General features: G+C 37.6%; 1 protein-coding gene across 2 annotated transcripts in view; it reads left to right on the forward strand.

The window, feature by feature from the left end:
* CHN1 (chimerin 1) overlaps positions 1-22,665 on the forward strand; it is a 100,448-nt gene that overhangs the window by 22,658 nt on the left and 55,125 nt on the right. For both annotated transcript variants that reach the window (XM_068138542.1, XM_068138543.1), the window contains 3 exons: positions 799-854; positions 7,885-7,916; positions 8,743-8,856. In XM_068138542.1, coding sequence (XP_067994643.1) covers positions 799-854; positions 7,885-7,916; positions 8,743-8,856 — 202 coding nt within the window. The remainder of the gene's footprint in view (positions 1-798; positions 855-7,884; positions 7,917-8,742; positions 8,857-22,665) is intronic.

Consider the following 22,665-nt stretch of genomic DNA (forward strand, 5'->3'; position numbering starts at 1 on the left):
TTCTAGAATACTGTTAAAATACTAACATGGGGCTGACAGACTCATTTTGAAGGTGTCTTCTCAAACCAAGTTTCTTTGAGGGGACAGAAGTTGAAAGTCACTCCTTTGGCATTATATTAGGAAGTCTGCACATCAATACCATTAGATTTACAAATAGGTCCTAAAATTTATTCTGGTTTGATGAGGCTTATTTAAAAAAAAAAAAAAAAAAAAAAAAGGAGGAGAGGGAAGATACTAGTAAGTGTATTTCATCATTTGGGCCTTAACTGCTTTACTCTGCTACTCAATTCCTGACATCTTTAGATCTGCAAGTGCAAAGGCCATTTTTGTTTTTCCCAGGAAGATCATTAATAAACAATGGCAAAAGCAGAAGGTTTCATTCTGCAAAGCTCTGAATGATTCTTGTAAAGTCTCATCGTATTTCAGGTGGCTGAGTGTGTGCCAAGTGTAATAGGGCTTACTGAAAAAAGTCTGAGAACAGCCTGATTGGACATATTAATGAAATTCAACTTGTGCTTATCATGATTCCTTTTCTGATCTGATCAGTGGAAACTTGCTAAGTTTTACCTAGTTACTCTGTAGTGCTTTGGGTAATTGATTATGCAGATAATCACTAATCCTGTTTTGTCTAGCAACATTCTCTTTTTTTTGTGAGCACTTGTAAGTAATTTTTGAGACCTGGATACATGTATCCTTGAATTGAATCTTGCCTGTTTAGACAGCCATATTTAATGTTAAAATGCCTAACTTACACAATGATCCTTTATTAATCAGAATTTAACTTCTGCCTTCTCCCAGTGTATCAGTTACAACAGGAAGCTCCCCATCCTAGGAGGATAACCTGCACACGAGAGGTGGGTATTACAAAGGTTCAGTTTTACAGAGTCTGGTAATTCCAAGTCTATACTAAATGGTGTCCAACTCAAACAGCAGTTGCTTGGGACACTTGGTGCTGTGATTTCAGTAAGTACCTTTGGGGCACTAGTACCTGGAAATCCATTTCATCTGAAATTGATTTAAAAAGCATTTTGAGCATGATGTGTATACCTGAGACTTGTTTACTGATTCTTAGTTCTCAGATACATGGAAACATGCCTTTTCTTCTGCTTTTTGAGTCAGAAATTCACAGAAGTAAAACTACAACTGTACAGGGGAACTATGCACACACTGCTGCTAGGTGTGTGCAATAAATCAATACAGGGAACACTGAAACCTCCCCTGCTGCTATTTGAGTTGTTCTTAAAACTGATTAACACTAGTAGCTAAGCTACTGAAGCCACAGATTTTAAGGATCCAAACAGTAACGACAGGATCCTGTTGATATACAATGACGCAGAAGCACCTGCTCATAGGGCAGGCAGACCTCAAATTGCTAGCATGCCCTGAGCTGCTGTCCTGCAGAGCAGCACCCTCCAGAGCTCCAGGAGGATTTGATACCAAACATCCGTACCAGCAAGATTTTACTCATAACTACATCTCTCTTGCAGCTTCAGTTAGGAACCTGGGAAATATTAATTTCAATTTCAAAAATGCCAAAATGTTAGGCTTGACTTGTTAGGCAGTGTTACAAAACACACCTCTTGCTGAATAACCAGTGCAAGTTATTACATTGCTGCAATAAAACTTAAGCATTTTTATCATGTGCCAAGAGAAAGGAAATTAATCTTTGAAATCTGTTAGTCACTTTGACATAGCCTTAAGTACAAAGGGACACAAAACTATTAGGAATGTTAACAGCTTCCAGTCTGATCACAAGGAGGATTCCTTTACAGAATTAAATTTCTTTTGTTGTCTTTTTAAATGCCCATTTGTGATTCCATGAAGTAGTCTGCCTTTTTTTTAAGATAAAAAGCAGAGATTTAACAGAAGTGGAATGCTGCATTTAGTGGAAGCACTCTTGTTTTCCTTTCTAATTTGATAATTGGTATTTTTATAAATGGTATCGGTATAGAGCTGACTGTGCTTAAGCAAGAGGTAGCTATGGAAAAGGACAATACATGAATTTTACAAGAAGCATTGTAGCAAAAAGCTTTGTTTTAACCAGTTTTTCTGCTGTTACTGAAGGTTCAAGTGGGGGCATTCTTGGTAAAAGTTATTGTGCAGATACCTAGCTTACATTAAATAAGGTGGGGTGGAGATTTGAAGGATAAGATCTGAGCTGTGAAAAATGGGGGGGTTTGCCAAATTTTTTATTCCCATTGCAACATTATTAGGAAGGTTATCTTCTATTTTGTGTGTTCTCTATGATAGTTTTTTGTTATGTTAATATACAAAATATCTTAAGTCTTGTAGGAGCTTCATCTTGTAATGCAAATTGTGATTGTACAGAGTGCTCTCTTGGATAGGATGAAGTATTTTATTGCTTGCCTCCAATGGATTGTGTTTATGAAGTGCTGTGGAACAGTTGCTTTTTCCTTCCTTCTTTCACTGCTGGAAGAAGTGCTAGTATGTGTGTAGGTATACCTACACACAAGCTGTGCCAGGGGAGGTTTAGGCTGGATGTTAGCATGAAGTTCTTCACAGAAAGAGTGATTGGCCATTGGAATGGGCTGCCCAGGGAGGTGATAGAGTCACCATCACTGGAGGTGTTTAAGAGGAGACTGGATGGGGTGCTTGGTGCCATGGTTTAGTTGGTTGGATAGTGTTAGGTGATAGGTTGGACTCTGTGATCTCGGAGGTCTTTTGCAACCTGGTTAATTCTGTTCTATATTGTAAAACATAGGAGGGTTTTTTTGTAGTCTTCTGACACTGTTCATTAAAGTGCTGACATGCCTATACAGTTATTTTAGTCTGTTATTTGCAGAGTCTTCTCTCAGAGCCCTCCTATTGTTTATTCATGTAGTGACAGACTTACAGTGTATACTTACAAAGTTACCTTGCTCTTGTGGTGATGAGTGACAGTTCTTCAGTTTCTTCAATTAGATGCTTGTTGTGCAGTTGTGCAGATATAGAACCTTAATTTTTCTATATATGCTTTGGTTTCTTAAAAAAACCCCAATGTAATAACATAATAGAAACAAATCCAAAATACATAATATAAATGTAAGGAGTGAGCAAGTATTAGCACAGTTAAGAAAATGTTACAGCAAATAATGTAACAGTGATAATTGTTTGGCATGTTGCCTGCACATTGCATGTGTACCCTGCAGTTAGGGAGAAGCTGTAAACTGATAAACTGGGTCCATCTTATTCAATAAGATCTGTTGCTATTACATCCCATCTGCTGCGACTGCAGAGAAGAGTTTTGGGGTCTCTTTCCCTGGGTGATAAGAAGTCACAAGCATATTTGATGCTAAGTTCTCCTTCATAGTATTTCTTAGAACCCTGTTAGCTTGTCCAGCGAAATAGGCAGAGATATAAATATCTCTATGGCATCTGAAACTCAAAGATGTCTTCTGCCTCTGGAATGCTGGAAATCCTTCAGCTACTGGTCAGATCTGCATTGCCTTTTTTTTTTTTAAGTCAAGCATCTGCTCTTGCCAGTTAAGTATAAAAGTGTCTGTGTAAAGATTCTTCAAATACAAATCACACTGACCACTAAAATTTTCTCATCCTCATCATCACTGGATTTTAATACTGTTAATTATAAAATTGTACTAGCTATTATCCAGGTGGCAAATTGAGAAAGTGGACTGTTTTAGGGAGGAAATTTTGCTGTGGGGAAGCGGTCCTGCAGGAACTGATAATCCAAACACTTTGAAGGGTATCTGAGCGTACTGCATCGCTACGTGGAGAGGTCATCCTAGTCTGATTCTATAAATAGGTAGTCTGTCAGAGTCAAGGGGGAATTGGTGAAAGTACAAATCAATTAAAATGCTCTGCTAAGTCTTGTCATCACTGAAGAAAGAAATGCCACACATTAGTGTCTATAATGTCATCTTTCTATAAATTTATTCCAAAACAAGATGATAACATCTGACAGACTTTAAGTATGTGTAAAACTTCGCCTGTGCCAGAGCAAACAAAAAAGAGGAGACATTCTGCATTTTAAAGTAGTTTCTTGAGCTCTGCAGAGTAAACCTGTATCTGCACTATGAACGTTGTTGTAGAAACCGAGAAATAAAACCTGAAGTTGTTAGGAACTGACACAAAAATAGAACTATGACACAACAAAATAGAACTATGAAAGAATAAGTCAGTTGCAGGTATTTAGCTGCAGAACAGAGTATATTAAATACAGATTTTTCTCATTAGAGAATCCATTTACAAAAAAAAAAAAAAAGGTTTTTGGAGCTTATTTTTACCTAATAAAGTTAAAATTGAAATAATACATCATCAGTGCATTTTCCTACTTCTGCATTCACTTGTTAGAATGCAGATAACTGGTTTTCATTGTAAGTATTGAACAATTTATGCAGCTGAGCCAGATTTGATGTGGAAATATATTCAGCGAGAAATAAAGTGTTTAACCTTTTTCTCTGGTCTCAGCCTTTCCTGCTAGTGTTGAGCTTTGTGATCTGTTCTTTCTCAGCTGGGTTTTTATTAGCAGCCATGCGTGAGTCGGTGGGGAGCAGAATCTTCTCTAAAGTGGTTGAATTATTCAGCTGTGTAAACAAATTCATAAACTTTAGGAAGAGAGTTTTGGTCCAAAGAACATCAAAGAGGTCAGTGGGAGGGAACAACATGTAATTTGCTAAGGTATTAGCATGTAAATAGTTTCTCTTACCTTACCTTATCTTATTCCACCTGTTGACATAAGCAAGAGTGATGATAAGGAGAAAAAGTACTTGTTAAAGAATAATTGTTGTATGAATGCTGGTACTGAGGGGTGTGTTCAACAAAGTGACCTACTAACATGAAATTCTGGAGTTTGTGCTGTATCACACCAGTTTTATATCACAGCAACACACAGATCAGTGGAGTTACACTGAGGTAAAAAGAGCATTGCATTAATTTGCAATTTTTTTCATTGTGAAGGTGCAGCAGGAACAAGGTTTTTAATGTTGTCTGATGTTCACTTGTAGATTTGATGATTTTGTAACATTCTAAATATGTTTGCCTTCTGCATGGGGCTTATGTCCAAATTATAATGTTATTTGCTGATTAATATTTTATAGCCTCTCTGGAATTTGTACTTGTTGTGCATGTAATCTTTTATATACACCTGTGTGCATGTGGACACGAAGGCCTATTTAGGGCATCCTTGACTGCTGTATGAAGGCACTGCATGATAAATTTTAAATAATTGTATATGGGAAAAGTAATTCTCTTCATCATTTGTCTTATTTGTTAAAATCACTCACCTTGTCCATCCTATTATGAGGCTTCATCCTAATTCAGTGCTAGCCTGTTAAACAGCGTCTCTCTGCCATCTTGTGAAAATGGCTTCTGTGAGTAGTCAAGAAGCGTAACATAGACCAGGCACATAAAATACACTCCCTTGCTGGAGCTGTTCTCAAAGATGGCTTTATTCTTATGATACTCACCCAGAATAACTTCACAATTTTCATGGTAACTAAGCTCTTTTCAAAGGAATTGCTTCTGTAAGGCACTTGCCAAATTTGCTGCATTTATCTGTTCATAAACTTGATTTCATTTGCTTCACACCTCAGTTTGAAAAACATCAGAAATAAAGCAATGGTGGAGATCTCATTGACCTTTGTCTGTCTTCTGGGTATTGTAGTGAGGCTTGAATCTTTACTGTGGCCTCTGCATCAGTGCTATACAAATAAGTACATATCTCATCAATCTCTTTTTCCCAAGTTAGAAGCAAATTTTTTAAACTGTGCCAAGGCCAGGCTAAACAAACAGCAACAGGAATTTTTCCCCATAAATAAAAAGTCTCAAGAAGTCAAAAATGTGTATGTAAGCCCAGCTACTTCTGAGTGGACTATAAGGCTCCTGCTGAGTTCTAATGGAGTTGCCTTGGAGTCTAAATGTATGCATTTAATCGAAATGTCAAACACCCACAACCTCTCCCCCCCATTTTATCATAAATATAAAAGTTGTGGAAAAAAAACAAAATACCCCAAACCAGGCAATAAAACTCCGTGAATTTGGGTTCCAGTTGCACTGAGTCTTATACAAGCAAACAGTGTCACACATCAACATTTATACTGAAGTTTTTGCGAGCTGGTAGAAACTGATCGGTAGAGATTCAAGTTAAGAAGTTATTTTCTTCTTTAACTCATCATTCACCAAGATGAACTGCAAACCTACCTACAATTGCCTGGAGGTCCCGTGGAGCTTTTCCTCTGATGCTTTGCTCCAGACAGCTGCCAGTTCACATTTTCAACTGCTTGCACGTGAAGTATGATATTATAATTTGTCTTAGGACTTGCAAATACTCTGAAGATGCCCTGTCACATTACTAATCCATTTTTTTTTTAAATACAAAACTATTGTCTATACAGATTTCCCAGTTCTGTCATATAATTCATCCATGTAATTCATTCACTGAGAAAAACATAACATCTGAATAGACAACAAAAACTTATTCAGGACAGGATAATTTTTAGTTTTTTTTTCTTTATACAGCTACCTGAGACTAGTGCCTTGTTTTGAGGGTTTTATTTAGGAATTGTTGCAAGTGTCTATAATAGCCATAACATGTTTTCACTTTTTCTCCATTCATGTCACTGTTTACCTATTGAAGAAATAGCTTACATTTAGGAAAAATATGTGAGGCTTTTTCTCTTCTGAAAAGATCCAGTCTCTTCAAACCCTCTGAAAACAGTTATCACACAAAGCAGCTCTTGTTTGCTGGTATGTAAGAAATGAAATCTTTTGGAACATAATAAATCTTTCTACTGATGGAATGAGTTTTCCAAAAGTGATGAACCATCACAATAGCTTTTTATTTGCCGAGAATGTGGAAGAGCTGATATTAGACTGTTCACTAGGATGTATTTTCTGTTGGTTTGGGCATCTGAAATCTTTATACTCTGCTGAGATAACTGGAGAGAAGTGCTGATTTTATTTTACTTTTTTATTGTTTTCCCTGGGAAAAAAAGAAGTTACTTTTGGAAAAAAGTAACTGAAGTGGCAGTTTACTGTGAATATTTTGTGATTTATTATAGCAGGCTTGTTTCATACTCTTAGAGTTCAGGTTGTATCATTGTTGAATTTTCCTCCCCAAAGAGTTTCCTCCTTTAAATTTAGTAAGGAGGAATAATCCAGTGGTTTAGATTATTTAGCTGATTTCTGGGAGGTCTGCAGTTCCTCACCTGTTTTTAAGCTTCCTGGACAATTGCAGATGAGTTACTTCATTTGAAATGCTTAAACAGCTAATTGTGTTCTGACACCTTTGCATGTTGTCTGCATTTATTCCATGTGGTCTCAAGGGAGTGTAAGGGCTGGTGCTACACAATGTAATACGTGTGTAGTTGTTGAGGTTTTTAGGTGATACAACAGATCACAGTTTAGTGAAGTCAAGAAGTGCAAGACTTTGGCACTTCATTGTTTCATTTACTACTTGCCCCTCGTTCTGAGGGGATAAGGTAGTGACTTAATTTCTTGCAGCAGTAGCACCAACAGCTCTATGATGGAAGATAACTTGTAAATTGAAGAGTTTTAAAGATGTTTGACTATAGTAGTGCAGTTAAGAATACTGTACACTTACACTCGTGAAACCAATCTTTTGTTTCCCCTTTCTGGCAGTTTGTACAATACTTAATGCCATTATCAGAGCTCTGAGGATCACATAGTCTAAGCAGATAATTTTTCCTCACTCTGTTTTAAGTCATTCAAGTACAACATTTCCCAAAGGTGTATGTTTGCTTTTGATATATTCCATCCACAGGGAAAATCCTGGGACAGGAGATGATTTTTGTCTGTACTTTCACATTATATCCTTTTCTATTTTCAATACTATGTTATGGACAGTATGCTTACTGTATGGGTTCACATGTTACTAAACCTTACCATTTCTGTTGTTTCTTCTAGGTAGAGAACAGACCCAAATATTATGGAAGAGAGTAAGTAACATCTACAAAAGTGGTTTATGCATACATCTTGATTGATAATAGCTGCTGAAAAGGTTGCTAGGGTTTGCTCTGGGTGTTTTATTTCTTCTGTGTGTTTTACATCAGTGTGTCTTGCACAACCTCAGGCAGTATTATCGCTTTTGTCTGCCTAAAATTACAGCTGCGTTTTCTGATGAATATGGATGTCATTGAGTGCTACCTTAAGTGAGAAAAACATATGTTTGTATACTTTCAAAAGGTTGTCTTTGTCTGCCTCCCCCTCCAGCTGGCTTTTGCAAAAGATCTTAGTGTGCAGGAGAAAACATATTTGTATCACAAATGCAATGTAAATGCACAGTTTGTATCTATATGTGTGTGTCTGTCTTCTATTTCAGTTTGCTAAGACAAAGATGGTTAGATTTAGTGTGAGGAAACAAAGCAGAGCTTACTTATGTTTATTTTGGTAAAAGATGTGTGGTGTTACTGGGTTATTACACCAATAATTACTGAGATTACATGCAATTCCCAAGATTTTAACAAGTTGCCACAAGTAAAGCCAGCAGGAGAAAATGGATTTATTTCTATGTATTAAATTGGCAGATTTAAAAAGCAATGTATGTGTTTCATGGTTACTGTTTCACAGAAGCCTTTCTAAAACCATTTCAAGTGACTTGAAATGCAGGCAGAGGTAGATTAATTTAAGCTGCATATTCCTGCAAATCAATCATTTTTATGTTTGTTTCTTTTGGAATTACTGTGGCTGGTGGTTTTTAAAATAAGAGGAAAAGTCAATTTAAAAATGAAAAGGCATGTGTTTCAAAAAGTCTTTGTTCCTTAGATTCCATGGGATGATCTCAAGGGAGGAAGCTGACCAATTACTAAGTGTTGCAGAGGGAAGCTATCTCATTCGTGAAAGCCAACGGCAACCTGGAACCTACACTTTGGCATTAAGGTGGGTAATTAATATTTCATTTTAAAATTTATAAAATATTCAAGAGTTTGCACTGTGTTGTTGACCTTCATGCTTAAACTTCCTTGTGATTGTTTTAATTTTTTTTTTTTCCAATCATGGTACTTTTTTATCCCAGTTACAGATCCGGTATCTTTAACCTTCCCTAACCCTGCCTGAAGTGCTAGCATTCTGTACTGTTTGCACCATCAAGATAACAGCAATTATGGTTTGCTGGTGGTGCTTCCTTTTGCCCTTCTCCCACTATGGTACAGATGTGACCCAATCTAGTCATTGGGAGAGCAGATAGTCAAGAAATAAAAGGCATCTTAAGAGTTCCCTTGTCTAGTCTGCTATGTGAGTGAGTTACTAGTTAGCTAGTTGTTGCTAAAGAGCAATTAGTTCTTTCCAGTCCCTCTGTGGTATGACCAATACCTCTGAAGGGTTTTTGTCTGAGCACCCGTTAGCTGACAATATTTGTAGATCTATTTCCTGTCTGCAAAATTCTGTCAGGTGGGTCAGATATAAAGAAAAAAATTACATAAAACCCAAAGTTAAAAATTACTTGAGTAATTTTAGATGGTCTAATTACTTTTGAGGTAGTGGAGGTTCTTTTGGCCTAGGTGGTACTCCTAAGTACTCGGACGTGAGATGGTGAAGTAGGACAGAAAAACATTGAAGGAGAAGATGCAGTAACTGTAACTTCTATATGATTAACATGTAGAACTTGATTACAATTAAAATAAAAATGTTGGGAAATAGTGTAAATTAGTGGCCATGTTTTGAGGATGATAAAGAAGGTGTATTTTACTGAGATAGTTGTTTCTGTCCTAGTAATGAGATTCCAAATAAAAGTATTACATTTACACTGGTTTGTATTAACAGTGTAAATAAATTGGTGGACCTTATTAGGGTCTCATAGTCCATTTCTTCTACTTCTGCTTTTGCAATATTTATTAAAAACAAAAGCACCAGTTGTCATAACACCTGCCTTAGAGCTCTTGTATGGTGCAGAGGGCACAGGGTCCATAGACTGTGAAAGATAAAGCTGCTGAACATCTTGCTGGGTGTACTGATATAACTTGTTTACAAATGCTCCTCCAGTCCAGCAAGTCAAAAGGTGGGTCTTTTCTAGGTTTGATGGTATCTCTTTCAAATTTACTAGATACCAGTAAAATCTATTTGGCATACCCAATAGAAATGAGAAAGGACAGCTATTGCTGATGAGTTTGGGAAATAGTTTCAAATTATAGCAAAACTATTACCGATTTCTTTTGAGGAAGTCAAACATTTGGCAAAACAACTCATAATCTGAAATTACAGCATGTAGCAGCCATTTCATCATGTGTAAGTGCTAGCTGAATGACTTGTATATTAAGGGCAGTGGTCCAGGTGGCTGCTTTCCATCCCACAGCAAGTAATGCTCTGTTGTCTTGCTGTTGGCCTTTACAGTGTTCCAGTGAAGATCATCGCTCTTATACTTTAGGTGAAAGTGTGAACTGTAGTGCTGCATCTTCCACATGTGGGAATTTTACCACTAGGACTTCTTTTTCTCTCCATTAGTAAGTGTAACAGAGGTCTGTGTTTACATTGGGTGGAGGCAGAGTTGTATTCAGGTTCCACTTTCCCTCTTTCTGGAATTATGTATGCTGAATATACCTATTAGCTGATATTCTGACTGTTGCAGACATTGTAGTGGTACTTAAAGACTGGGTGATCTTTGTGGTCTGACTGTTGATCCTGACTCTCAGAAGTTTGCTGTGGTTGGTGTGAAGAGTTTACATAATTTCACCTGTAATTTACAGCATTTTTGAGAGCATCATTTGTGTTTGTGTTACTGCACTGCCAGGTGGCAAAGGTAGCTCTATTTGCACGTCAGATAATCACCCTAGGAGTGTCAGAATGTCATCTCCATGTCCAGAAATGGAGCTTCTCGGTAGAGTGGTATGTTTGGGTAAAACCTTTCCAAATTCAATGGAAGGCTTTTACTGACTTCAGGGTCTCTGATTTCACCCTTTCTTTTCTAGCTGTGTGAATCAGTTTGATCTTTTCATATTAGGCTTAAATGCCGCTGTTATGCAAGCAATCTTGTTAATTTTAAGATCACTTCTGTATGATTTTTGCTTTTCCTTCTTTACTTTGTTTTGCCCTTTAGAAGATGTGAGAGGGAAAAAAACTTGGTTAGCTGTTTTATATAAAGAAATAGACCCAGAACAAGTTTTACAGCACTTTACAAAGTTAGTCCACAAAATGTGGAAGAGGTGCTCCAGTAAATAAATGACAAAACATTATAACATGGAATATCTATGTTTTCTGATCTCTTGTTTTTCAGGCACACTGTGGAAAATTAATGGAAAATGTTGAGTGAAATTTAGATGCTTGAGGATACCCATTGACTCTTTACATAAATGCTTGGTTCCCTCATTATTTCTGTGTCTACTCAATCTGTCTTTCACTGTCTGTTTGTTGCCTGACTTGTCTGTCTTTGGCAGTCTGTCAGTTGTGATTAGGACAAATTGGTAACTAGCTATGAAATGTGATTGTATCATAAACCTGCAGTTCTTAGAGACCTAAAAGTCTTAGGGAAACATTGTTTGGATCAGCTGCTGTTGAGACTGAGGCAGGGTTGTTTCCTGGCCTGTAGTTACCAGTTCTGCTGGGGGGGGTTGGGGTGGGGCAGACAACTCAGTAATTTCAGTAATGACTTGGCATGCCCAGCTCTGGTAGACGTCTTCTTACATTTGTGTTAGTGTACCTGGGAATCCTGAAAAACCCATCCAGTCCTGAAGAGAAGTTTAGTGAGACAGAATCATAACCCTTTCTGTGGCAAGGTATGTCATCTCTGTAATGAAATATTTCCTGTCTGTCTTTCTGGAAACACCAAGCTTTTCATGTTTTTGTCCTGAGAAACCAAACTGCCCAACTCTTTAAATCACCTTGGAACAGTCTGAATTCTACATTTGATTCCACTAGCTATTGTAGCTGATGTTCATACCAGCCACTGCTGAAGTTGTTTTGAATTTAGTTACAATAATAGTTCTGGTTTGTCTGACATTTTTTGTTTGATGTTATGAAATTAAGTAAAGGCTTTGCACACTCTGTCATCTTGGAATTCAAAAAGAAATATACTCTAGTGGTTGTTACTGATGTGGTTTATATTACAGTTTATTTAATCAACTTCAGTGTCACGTATCTGCTGTGTTGGTAAATGTTCTGACATGTAAGTTGATAAAAACAGTAAAAAAAATAATCTTTTGGCTGCAAATCAAGCTAGTTGAGACATAAAGGTAGAACTTAGAATCCTTATTATAATAGCCCAAACACCGTGTTATTGAATACATCATCCATTGTTCCACAAACCTGATAGAGAGAGTGATTGCCCATTGGAATGGGCTGCCCGAGGAGGTGGTGGAGTCACCGTCACTGGAGGTGTTCAGGAGGAGACTTGATAGGGTGCTTGGTTGCATGGTTTAGTTGGTTGGGTGGTGTTGGATGATAGGTTGGACACAATGATCTTGAAAGTCTCTTCCAACCTGGTCTATTCTGTTCTAATTAACTTTGTAAAGTGAGTGTGTATCTTCTCCTGCAATTATAAAAGAACACCACCTCAGAGGACTATATTGTAGCTGTTTTCCCCCTATATTCTCTCTTGTTCTATCTCTATCCTTATTGTTCCTTCCTTCATAGACTGTTCTTAAAGTGGGCATCTTCCAGAGATGCTCAGATTCTTTGCTGTGTGCTGAAGATTTCCCCTTGTAAAACATCTTTCTAGAAGTTAAATTGTTGACACCACAAGTGCCTTAAGTTACTGAATTAGCAATTCTTTGACTATGAGCACACTGCATCAGATTAGAGAACCAGTTCATAATCCAGTCCAGTATCCACGCTTTGGTAGCTATTAATAGCAGACATTGAAATAAAAGTGTAAGAACAAGAATATATAGTGATAGTTCCCTGATGTGCTAGCTCAGCCTCTGAAACTTTGCTGTTCAGGGAATTCTGAGCAGAATTGTTATATTTGCTATTTTTTCAGGCTTTTGATGGAGTTTTTGGGTTTTGTCTAGTGGCTTTCTGAGCTCTCATAGATTTTGCTGTCTGCAGCTGTAGTGTAAGTCCCGTGCCTTAACTAGATTTTATAGGAAGCAGCATCCCTTTTTTGAAGATTACATCTCACAGTTTCATTATATGCTCCCTAGTATTTGTATTATGAGAAACAGTGAATAATTGATCTCAATTTACCCATGCCCCCTTTACTGTCCTCCTTTACAGGTCTGTGAGACCTGGGCTATAGATTCAGGTTTTGTAGTGAAGCTGGCAATACCTCTGTCATCTCTCTCATCTTTCTGTTGCTCTGTGATGGTCTTTTAGAGTTGAGGGGACCAGGACCGCACATCCTGTTTAAGAGGGCCATGGAGTTTTCTTTCTTTATTCTCCAAACCTTTCTAAATGAGTTTTTGACCACTGTGGAGCACTTAACTCTAACGCTTTTATAGAACTAGCTTTAGTAGCTCTACAGATCTTCTTTCTGAGCTGCAATAGCTACAGACATAGCCTGGCACTGATTGAATGGCCAAATTTAGGACAGGACAAATAATAGGTTTTGCAGGTTTAACTGAGGTAGTCAAATATTCTTAGTGCAGTTCTGTGAAGAGTTAACTGAGTTCAAAATGAAGATTTTGAATATTACTCCTTTAATAAGGTATAAAAAGTTACTCTTACCCAAAAAACTTTCCAGTTATTAAGGTTGCTGGTGAGTTACTGCAAAATCTGCTTTCTGCTTATATAAGAAGCTGCATTTTGATCATCTTGTGATGAGCTATTTTTGTCTAGTTCTGTCCGTTATTGCGCAACTAATTTGCAGTGTGACTTGTTGTTTTTAACAGACTCCCCTTTATATCTAAGTTTGAACCAAAAGAGGTTTTGTTTTCAGAAAACAAATTTTTTGGAATAGGGAAAAAGAAGATTGTAATTTAAGTGTTGTTTTAAGTATATGAGCAAGGTTAAATATGCAGAGCTGTCCCTCAAATGAAACTGATCTTCAGAGCTTAAGAGAAAGCCTATGACATTGTATCAGTTCAGACATCCGATAAAAGAGAAGGAAGCATAAACGGGAAAGCAACATACCAGCACCCTAGTATACCTAATGCCTGTATTTAATCATTAATGTAGTTTCTCATATCTTTAAAAAAAAAGGAAAAAAAAAAAAAGCACAGCAGAATTCAGCAATGTTTACTAATTAGTTACTCAAAGAAGGCCACTGAAAATTTGTTTGCAACCCTGATGGTTAACAAATTGCTAATGAGAAAATTATTGTAGGTATCTATGTGTGTCCATATGGAAATACAGAAATGCATTATAATGTTAACGACATGTTCCAAACTGATGAAAAGAAATGGGAATTTATAATACTTCCAGGAATAGAGTAGATCTGCTTCTAAATTTGGTGGAAGAGTAGTACAGTGCTTCATGCTAGGACCTATAGTAAATGACAGTGACAATAAGACATGGTTTGCAATGTAGCCTTTTGTGATGGAGAGCTTGTTTAATAATTAGGATGAGGATAAAGAGGACATGGGCAGAGATTGTACAAGTGGTAGGTGTTGAAGTGTGGTGGTACTGCATGTTCTTTTGAGCAGATATTTGCTGTAGCACGTTTAGTTGGTTACCATGGTTTCCCTTCCTGCAAATTCTATTGTGATACTGAGAATGAATCGAAATAAGGTTCTGCAGCATGATTAAAAAAAAAAAGAGGTAATGTTAGCTGTGATTGAGTCATGTTTTATGTTTATATTCAAGATTATGTGGCATCAGGAGAGAATTTGTGAGGCCAAATAAATGTCAAATTAGTTTAGCTGACCAGCTGTGTGTATTGTGCAAGAAATGGATATACATCTTCTCTCTCCCTAAATTACAAAATTTGATTAAGAAGCTATCCACTGATATTTTAAATGGAAACATAATTGGTAGGCTGTTAGAGCATAACACTGCAGATGAAGCTTTTTTTATTTTAGAGGACAATTGTTTTGTAGCCAAATGGCTGTTTTTTGAGTGGACTCTTTTGGGGCACACACATAGCTGTATTGATTGTCTTGGGATTACTTATTGCATGTGAAATTCAACATCTGCAAAAGGCTTCTTGAATTCAGAGGTGAAAACTGGCTATCTGCAGTCTGCCGGAAAGCCTCGTTACACAGGCTGGGGCACGTATTATCACATGTGTGATAATAGCTGAATTAGGGGGTTGGTTTTTTAATTACAAATACATCAAAATACGGTCACAGTTTATCTTGAATTCACAGATGATCTATAAGTAGTCTGAAGGAGCCCAGTAAAACAGTAGCTAAGTGCATCCCTTCACTTTACCATGGTAACACTATTCTGACGTCATGCTAGTTGGTAGGAAAAAATTATAGAGACCATTTTAAAGACTAAGCTTTGCATATCTTTCTGTCTGTGTATTTTTTTTTCACCTGATTTGTAAATGCAGTGATTGGTAGTAGCAAGGGCTGAATTCAGTTTTGAGAAACATTTCTAAAATATTCACACAATACTCCCTGGTCACCAGCTGAAAATCCTGGGAAACTGCATATACATAACTATATACAGACACACACCCCAGCTTTAAAGCATAGCTGGGTTAAATAAAATTGCTCTAAAATGTGATCAAACCTGTCTGTGGGATAAATGTGTTTCAGCGTGACCCACTTCATCTGTTTCCTTTATTTTGCATGAAATGCAAAAAGGTGCTCCTTCCTCTGTGGTCAGCTGGAGCTCTCAAGAAGGGCCTTTTCCTTCTATCCCAGGCTTAGCCTGTCATGCTTCCATACGCACAGAATTCAGGTGAGCTTCAAAAATTGGCCACTTAGGTATCTGTGGCTTCTTTTAGATGAAAGAAACAGTTCATGCTTAAAGGTATTTTAATAGGCTAACACAACAGGTATGCCAGCTAATATTCTGGGCTTTTTTTTTTTCAGTTCTTGCAAAGAGCAAATGTTTCTGTTATGAAGGTTTAAATTCTGCTGAAACTAAAGCTGTCATCCTGATGGCTGGCTACTTCACACAAACTACTGCTAGCTCCAGAGGAAGGTGTGCTTGATGCATTTTGGAGCTTGCTTTTCTGCTCCAAGGTAAAACAGTGTGGCCTCTATTTAAATTGTCTTCCATGTAAAAAATTTCTTTCCTAAATAAAATTTCATACTAAATAATATACTCTGTTACTTTGTCAATAATGTGGAAGGTTCAGCTGTCAGCAAACAGCGTAGGTGTCCTGCATGTCATCTGCCTTATGTAAGTGCACCTGGGCACTACTGAGGTGGCTTTGCTTAAGTATTTAGAATAATAATAAATAGCTACTAACCTTAATGAGTGATTAACTGGCTACCTAGGCACTCCCACACACTAAAATCCTTTTTTCCTTATGGTTCATGTCTTCTTGCTGCGTTCCTGTTCTTCTTCCCTCCTCTTCCCATCTGTTGTTGTTGTCAGCTCTATTTTCTTTTGGCTGGAATGTCTAATCTATCTTTGGCAGTTTAGTTTGCTGTGGTCTTACTCCTGCTCATGTAAGTTCAGCTCTTCTCAGAGGAATATTCTCTGCTCTGGTGATATTGTGAACTTTTTGGTAACTTATCCAAGAGCTGTCTGTGCTCAGTGCATATAGCATATGTTCATTTTATGCCATGCCTTTCACCTCTGACTGTAGCTCCTGCTGTACCACAAAGACCTACTGTAATAGGATGCACAGCAGAGGCATTGGACTTGTGGTGAGGCACTGGAGTGCATCTCCGAAGATCTGGACTCACTTTTTGCTTTCAAATATGACTTGGGTTGAGGCTTTTAAGTTTTCCTTGCCTTGTTTATCCAGAGGAAAGAATATTTTTTGTTCCCACATTCTCTCATATACTTGTTCAGTACAAAAGTTTAGGACCTCTTAAAAATGGCCCAGACAAACTGAAAGTTATATGCTATCTCTAACTACCACCAGCCACAGCTCCTGCTCAGGAATCTGTGTTATACTGTCAGTTGATAATTCAATTGTGTGGTGTACGTTGTGTTCTTCCCTCTTACTTCCCCTATCCAAAGGATACAGATCTCATCTGTCTTCTGCAGGTTCTACTGGAATGCCTTTTTGCCCTATTGCTGTTAGAAAAATTTTGCAACTTAGTCCTTTTGGTTGATCTCTTCCTTTGTATGTATTGAAAATATGTGTATAAATTTTTGTATTTGGAGGAATATCTTTTCTCCTGTGCTTCATCAATAAGCAAAAAATGTGCTTCAGCTATAGATACTATAGGTACTTTATAAATATGTTTTCAAAATAGCACAATAGCCTCATGTTGTTTTTTACTATCATAATTGTTTTCATCAAAACGTTTATGAATTATTCAGACATCTGACAGCAATAAATGTTATGTGGCCCAGTTTTCCCCTTCCTTCTCCCTCTTCTATATTTGATGTAGCTTAGCTGAGTCAGGTACAGTTCCTCCTGATTTGATAGATGTTAGAATCGAGGGTTTGTTTTTTTCCTTCTGCTTGCTTTCTTATCTTTAATTGAGTAAATGATCTCTAACAGTTTCAGTAACTGACATCTACCCCACCTACTGCTGGACGTGCATGAAGGAAGAAATGGTATTCCTGAAAAACAGGGTATAAAAATAGAAAAGCTATCAGTCTTTATTGATGAACTGTTAGTAGCCCAAATAATTCTAACAGTGCATGTCATGTATGCAGAAATCATTTTATTTTGCATTACTTTGATAGTTTGTTGTTAAGGAATGCAGGTTTAAGCCATAACTATTACAGAGAGCAGGATGAGTAGATTGGTGAATCTCACTGTTAGCAAAAAAGTATTAAGTGATTACTAGAAGATCAGAGGTAGAATACACTGAGAAAAGAACTTAAGTAGCAAGTTGTGTAATAGCTTTAAGAGAGGGAAACCGTCATTGTAAGGTTGGGATTAACAGTGGCTGAAGGCAAATGAGATTTGACAAAACCTCTGCTACAGAAATCTTACTATAGTTATTTTTAATCTGAGGGAAATTCTAAAAATACAAATTTGAGGCCTTGAACAGCAATCTCTAGAGTGGACATTATAAAAACAACAAAAAAACCCAAACAAAACAGGAACAATGACAGAACCACTCTGCTCACCAAAAACTCCTTTTGGACTTCCAATGCTATTTTGTGATAAGGACACTTTGAGTTTTCACTGAGTCTTCCACTCCGGTTTCCTTGATAAACTGAATAGAATATTAAAGAAAGGTATTAGTAAGATTAAGGGCAAGTTGCTTTTGGTGTGAGAAATCCTGTAGAAGTAAAAAGGTAATGTGATACTCATGAGTAACTTAAAAGAGGGTAGATTTAGACTACATGTAAGGAAGAATTGTTTTACAGTGAGGGTGGTGAAACACTGGAACTGGTTACCCACTGAGTTAGTAGATGCTCCATCCATAGAAACCTTCCAGGTCAGGTTGAACAGGGCACTGAGCAACCTGATTCACTTAAAGATGTCCCTGCTCATGGCAAGGGGTTGTACTAGATGACCTTTAAAGGTTCCTTCCAACCTAAACTATTGTATGAACTTAAACCCTTGTAGGAAAAGCTGCTCTAAGTGAAATAAAAATGAATGTGTTTGAGAATTATGCTATGTCAGTTCTTTCTCCATAGTACACTTGATTGCAGTGAAATTTCCATTGCAGATCTGATGTTCTACCTCTAAATTTACCGGAAAAACAGTGTCATATATGCCCTAAAATGAAAATGTTATGTATAGGCAGAGTCAAATTTGCAGAAAGTGTTCATCCAGACATACTGGCATAGGTTTCCAAATATTACTTTCATTTTAAGAGACGATATTGAGCTGTTACTACTTTCTTATGTTTCTGTAAACTTCAAATGTGTCTTAATCACTAACCGCAGTGAGTTTTTTTTTTTCCTAGGAAGGAGGGAGGTTTAATCAGGTAGAGAAAGTAGTAAAACATGGCTCAAAACATTGGTATTTATTCTGTTTCAATCATCAAATTAATTACAGGGATTTACATCAATTCTAAATAGAATGGGGCATGCAAGCACAGCACTCAGAAAAGGTAATACATCTGTGCAAGAACTTCATTGCAGATTATTTTCAAATCATCTATCACTGATAACATTGAGAGTCATCGTAAGAGCTGAGTGATCTTACTGCAAATTAATAGCATACATGGTCCTTGATCAGCTGGTATTTGTTCAGCAGAGTTTGAGATGGTAGAAATCAGTCCCAGTTTGAGGCCAGGCAGATCCTCTTTTGCCTCCCGTCGGGGCAGAAAAATGAGACTCACACAAATGGATTGCGGAAGTGATGGAAAGTTTAAATGGAAAAGCAGTGAGAATTTACAAAAGCTACAAGCATAGTGACAAAGATGCCCCACAGCATAGAGTCCCTTTACAGCCTACCCAAAAGCCTCCCAAAACATTTCCCTTCTCCCTAACTGAGGGTACACCCAAAACCCTCAGGGCTCTTTCTTCCCTCTTCACTGCTAGGCTGGTCTCAAGACTGGCCAGGTCTGAGACTGCCCTCCCCCTTTCTCCTCTTGGCATTAGGCCTAGTGATACTCCTCCACCATTACCAGATAGGAAAGCATCTCTCATGGGAGTAGGGAGAGAAGAAAGAGGAAGTGTGAGACTTTGCCGATAGATTTATAGGGAGCAGACATTATGGGTATGAAATATGCTCTTTCCTGTGTCCACCCACTGGGCTGGACACTCCGGGCACCGGAGATGTATCTTGTGTGGCAGCAGCAGGAGGCACCCAGCCTAAGCTGCCACATCATAAAAGCTGTTAAAAGTAAAATAAGACATTGACACAGAACAAGAATTTCATTAGATTTGTGAAATGCACCATTTCAGGTACCAAGGGCTGATAACACTTTTGGTCTTGATTTCCCCACTCCTCCCCTCCCCCCCCCACCCCCCAGCAGCTGTAACCTACTGCCAGTGCCCTAAGGCATTTCACTTGTGCAGTCCTCGACAGTGCTCGTGATCCACAGAAAAGTTGTTATTGCTCTGATCCTCACTGCTTGCTCTTCACAGCATGCTATTTGCACCATATTGTTTCTCTTTTGGACACTGAAGTCTGGGCAGTGATGCAGCTAAATGGTCTTCAATCTCAGTTGAGAGAGAGTGGTGGGAAGCTGTTGCCAATGATACAGCACCAGCTCTGAACTTTTGACTTGATCCCAATTAGGCAGAGTAAATTGAAAGTCATATCTGAGTTGGCACTGGCTTTGCAGTTCCAGCTCTGGGATTTGTTTTCTGTTCTGAAGGATGCCACATTTTTTCCATGTAGAACTAAGCTATCATGCATTCAGCCAACCAGCAAGCCAATGCTGCCCTTCCAAATGGCATAGGACTGTATTTTGTCACCTTTCCTCGTCATATCAGGCAATGATTTTTCTTTGTCTACACTTATCTAAAATGCACCCTTATTTTCAATTTCTAATGAATTTGATTTCATTTATGCATACCATGTACCTGTACACTACTGCTAAGGTTTTGGAGATGATGATATTTGTCAGGCAGGTACTCTAGGAAGAATAGTTTCACAGTTTCTTGACCATCCTCAGGAATGTTATTGCCAATAAATAATAATTTAAACAAACAAATAAATAGCTACTCTCAGGAATTGGAGACCTTCAAGAGTAACTGTGCAGAAGAGGTTTTGGCTGTATGCAAGACTTATGTTTCTTTTGACAAGGAAATGGGCCAAAAGAGGATCTGTGGAATAATTTGTTTTCTTTCACATGAACACAGCTTGATTAGGAGATGTTCCTGATTGCAAGATTGCTTACATTTCTATAGCTTTTTTATGGAATATCAAGTCTTAAGTATTGGGGGAGAGTTTTCAGAAGTTACAGCTGAAATTGACATATAATTTTAAGTAAGAATTCTACATTCTGGCTGCAAAGGGCATTAAAACACTTTTTCTCCAAGGGAAGATTAAGTCCAGGTCATCTGCAGGCACATGTAGTGAACTCAGTGTTTTGCAGCTCAGTGCATGAAGTTGCTTGAATCTAATGAGGACATGAGTGCCCCTAAGGGCTGTTAACTTTGTGGTTTAGTTGCAGCTACACATTTTAAATAATGCCTTTGTCTAGATACTATTCTCATCATAAAACAGCTTGTCAAAGAGGTGAATAGCTACTGTACAATTCTTTATGCGAATGCTAAAATCCATCTTCTAGATGGTAAGAAAGTGTGAATGGGGTTTCGGTCCTTCTTCCTTTTGTTTTATCAGTGAATGCTGCATATAGAGTAGGTGGCTGAGTCTAAAGCCTGTCTCTCTCATGCTATGATACCTAATTCAACTCCTCAGTCCTTTATTACTAAGCCACATTTGCTCTAGCATTTCATACATTTTCCCACGTTGTTACCCACTCAGCCTCACTGGCAACCAAAGGGACTAGACAGTGATTTCTTTTCAGACAAGTTGGAATATAAAAAGTCTTTTATCTGTAGTCCTGCTGCTTGCAAACAAATGCACAGTAGACACAATGAGACTGTTTGACATGTTGGAGGTCTATTTCTTTTTCTTGGAAAAACATCTAATGTTCCTCTGTTTAAACCAAAAGAAAAACATACATTATCTGTGTCCTGCTTTCTATTTCTTAAACAAAAAACAGCTGGTACTAGTGCTTGCCTTTAGGAAGAGACCGTCAGGAAGCTGGCGTATCAAATCTTGGCTCAACTCAGTTGCTACGGTGGTGTATAATTAACCAGGCTGCAGTAATGATATAGATAAGTAAATATTCTTGCTAATGGAGAAATGTAAACCATAGTTTTAAGTAAGATTGAGGATTCATCTTTAATTGAGCATTTGCTGTTGGACATGTATGTTTGCATTTATATTGGAATTAGATCAAAATAGTATCATTGTATGGTCAGAAAGAAATTTTAATGGGTTTGAAAGAAACAAAACAGGATTCTGAGATGTTATTGATGGTAAAAGGTCGGTGTTTCATTGATTTGTGGAGGTTTGGTTGTTTGGGGGTTTTTCTTCCTTTTTTCTGATAAGATTCTATTTGAAAAATAATTTATTTCCACACAATGTATCCAATAAGAAATTAATATAGAGGGGGGAAAAATTTGGAAGAAATGGGAAATCAGATAAAGGCAAACCACTTAATGTTCAACTCTCACAGCTGATAGGCAAGCATCCTTAGCAGGTGGTGATGATGCTGATACAGAGTAATTTGCTTATCTAAACACCTTTAAGGGGTTACAGTTGAATTACTCTAGTGCACCTTTGGAAGGCCACACATGCCAAAAGAAATTGATGTGCAGCTCCCCAGATGCATGCAGGAGGAAGTTTCAGTCTGCAAGAGGAAAGTTTAGGTGTAAAGGTACTGTTAAAGAATTAAAATTGCAAAATCTTTTCTATGAGATGCTCATGTGCTGAAATGTGGATCAGGAGCAGCAGGATAAAGATTATGTACTTTTTTAAATCCTTGTGGGATCTTTCACATTTTATGTGCAGCAGTCTGAACGTACAGGATAGGGGGGCCATGCAGTAAAACATAGATGGAGTAGAACCATGCACCTGTATATGACAAGGATTAATCTTCTAAAAACTTTTGTTCAGTTCCTACATTTGGCCATCTTGTTCTTCAGAACTCTGTTCTAGACTCTGAAGGCATTTACTTAAATCAAGACAGCATGTATATTTAGTAAAAAGTCTGAAAAGCTTTTCTGTGCTATGCATTCTCTTGATTTGTGTAATACTTTCTCTTCTAGAAAGATAAAAGCAATGAGTGACCTTCAGCTTGTTTAAAACTCTGCTAT

This window comes from Melanerpes formicivorus, unplaced genomic scaffold, assembly GCF_026170545.1.
Source record: "Melanerpes formicivorus ecotype bairdi unplaced genomic scaffold, bMelFor1.0.p_v2 SCAF_5, whole genome shotgun sequence".
NCBI lineage: Eukaryota > Metazoa > Chordata > Aves > Piciformes > Picidae > Melanerpes > Melanerpes formicivorus.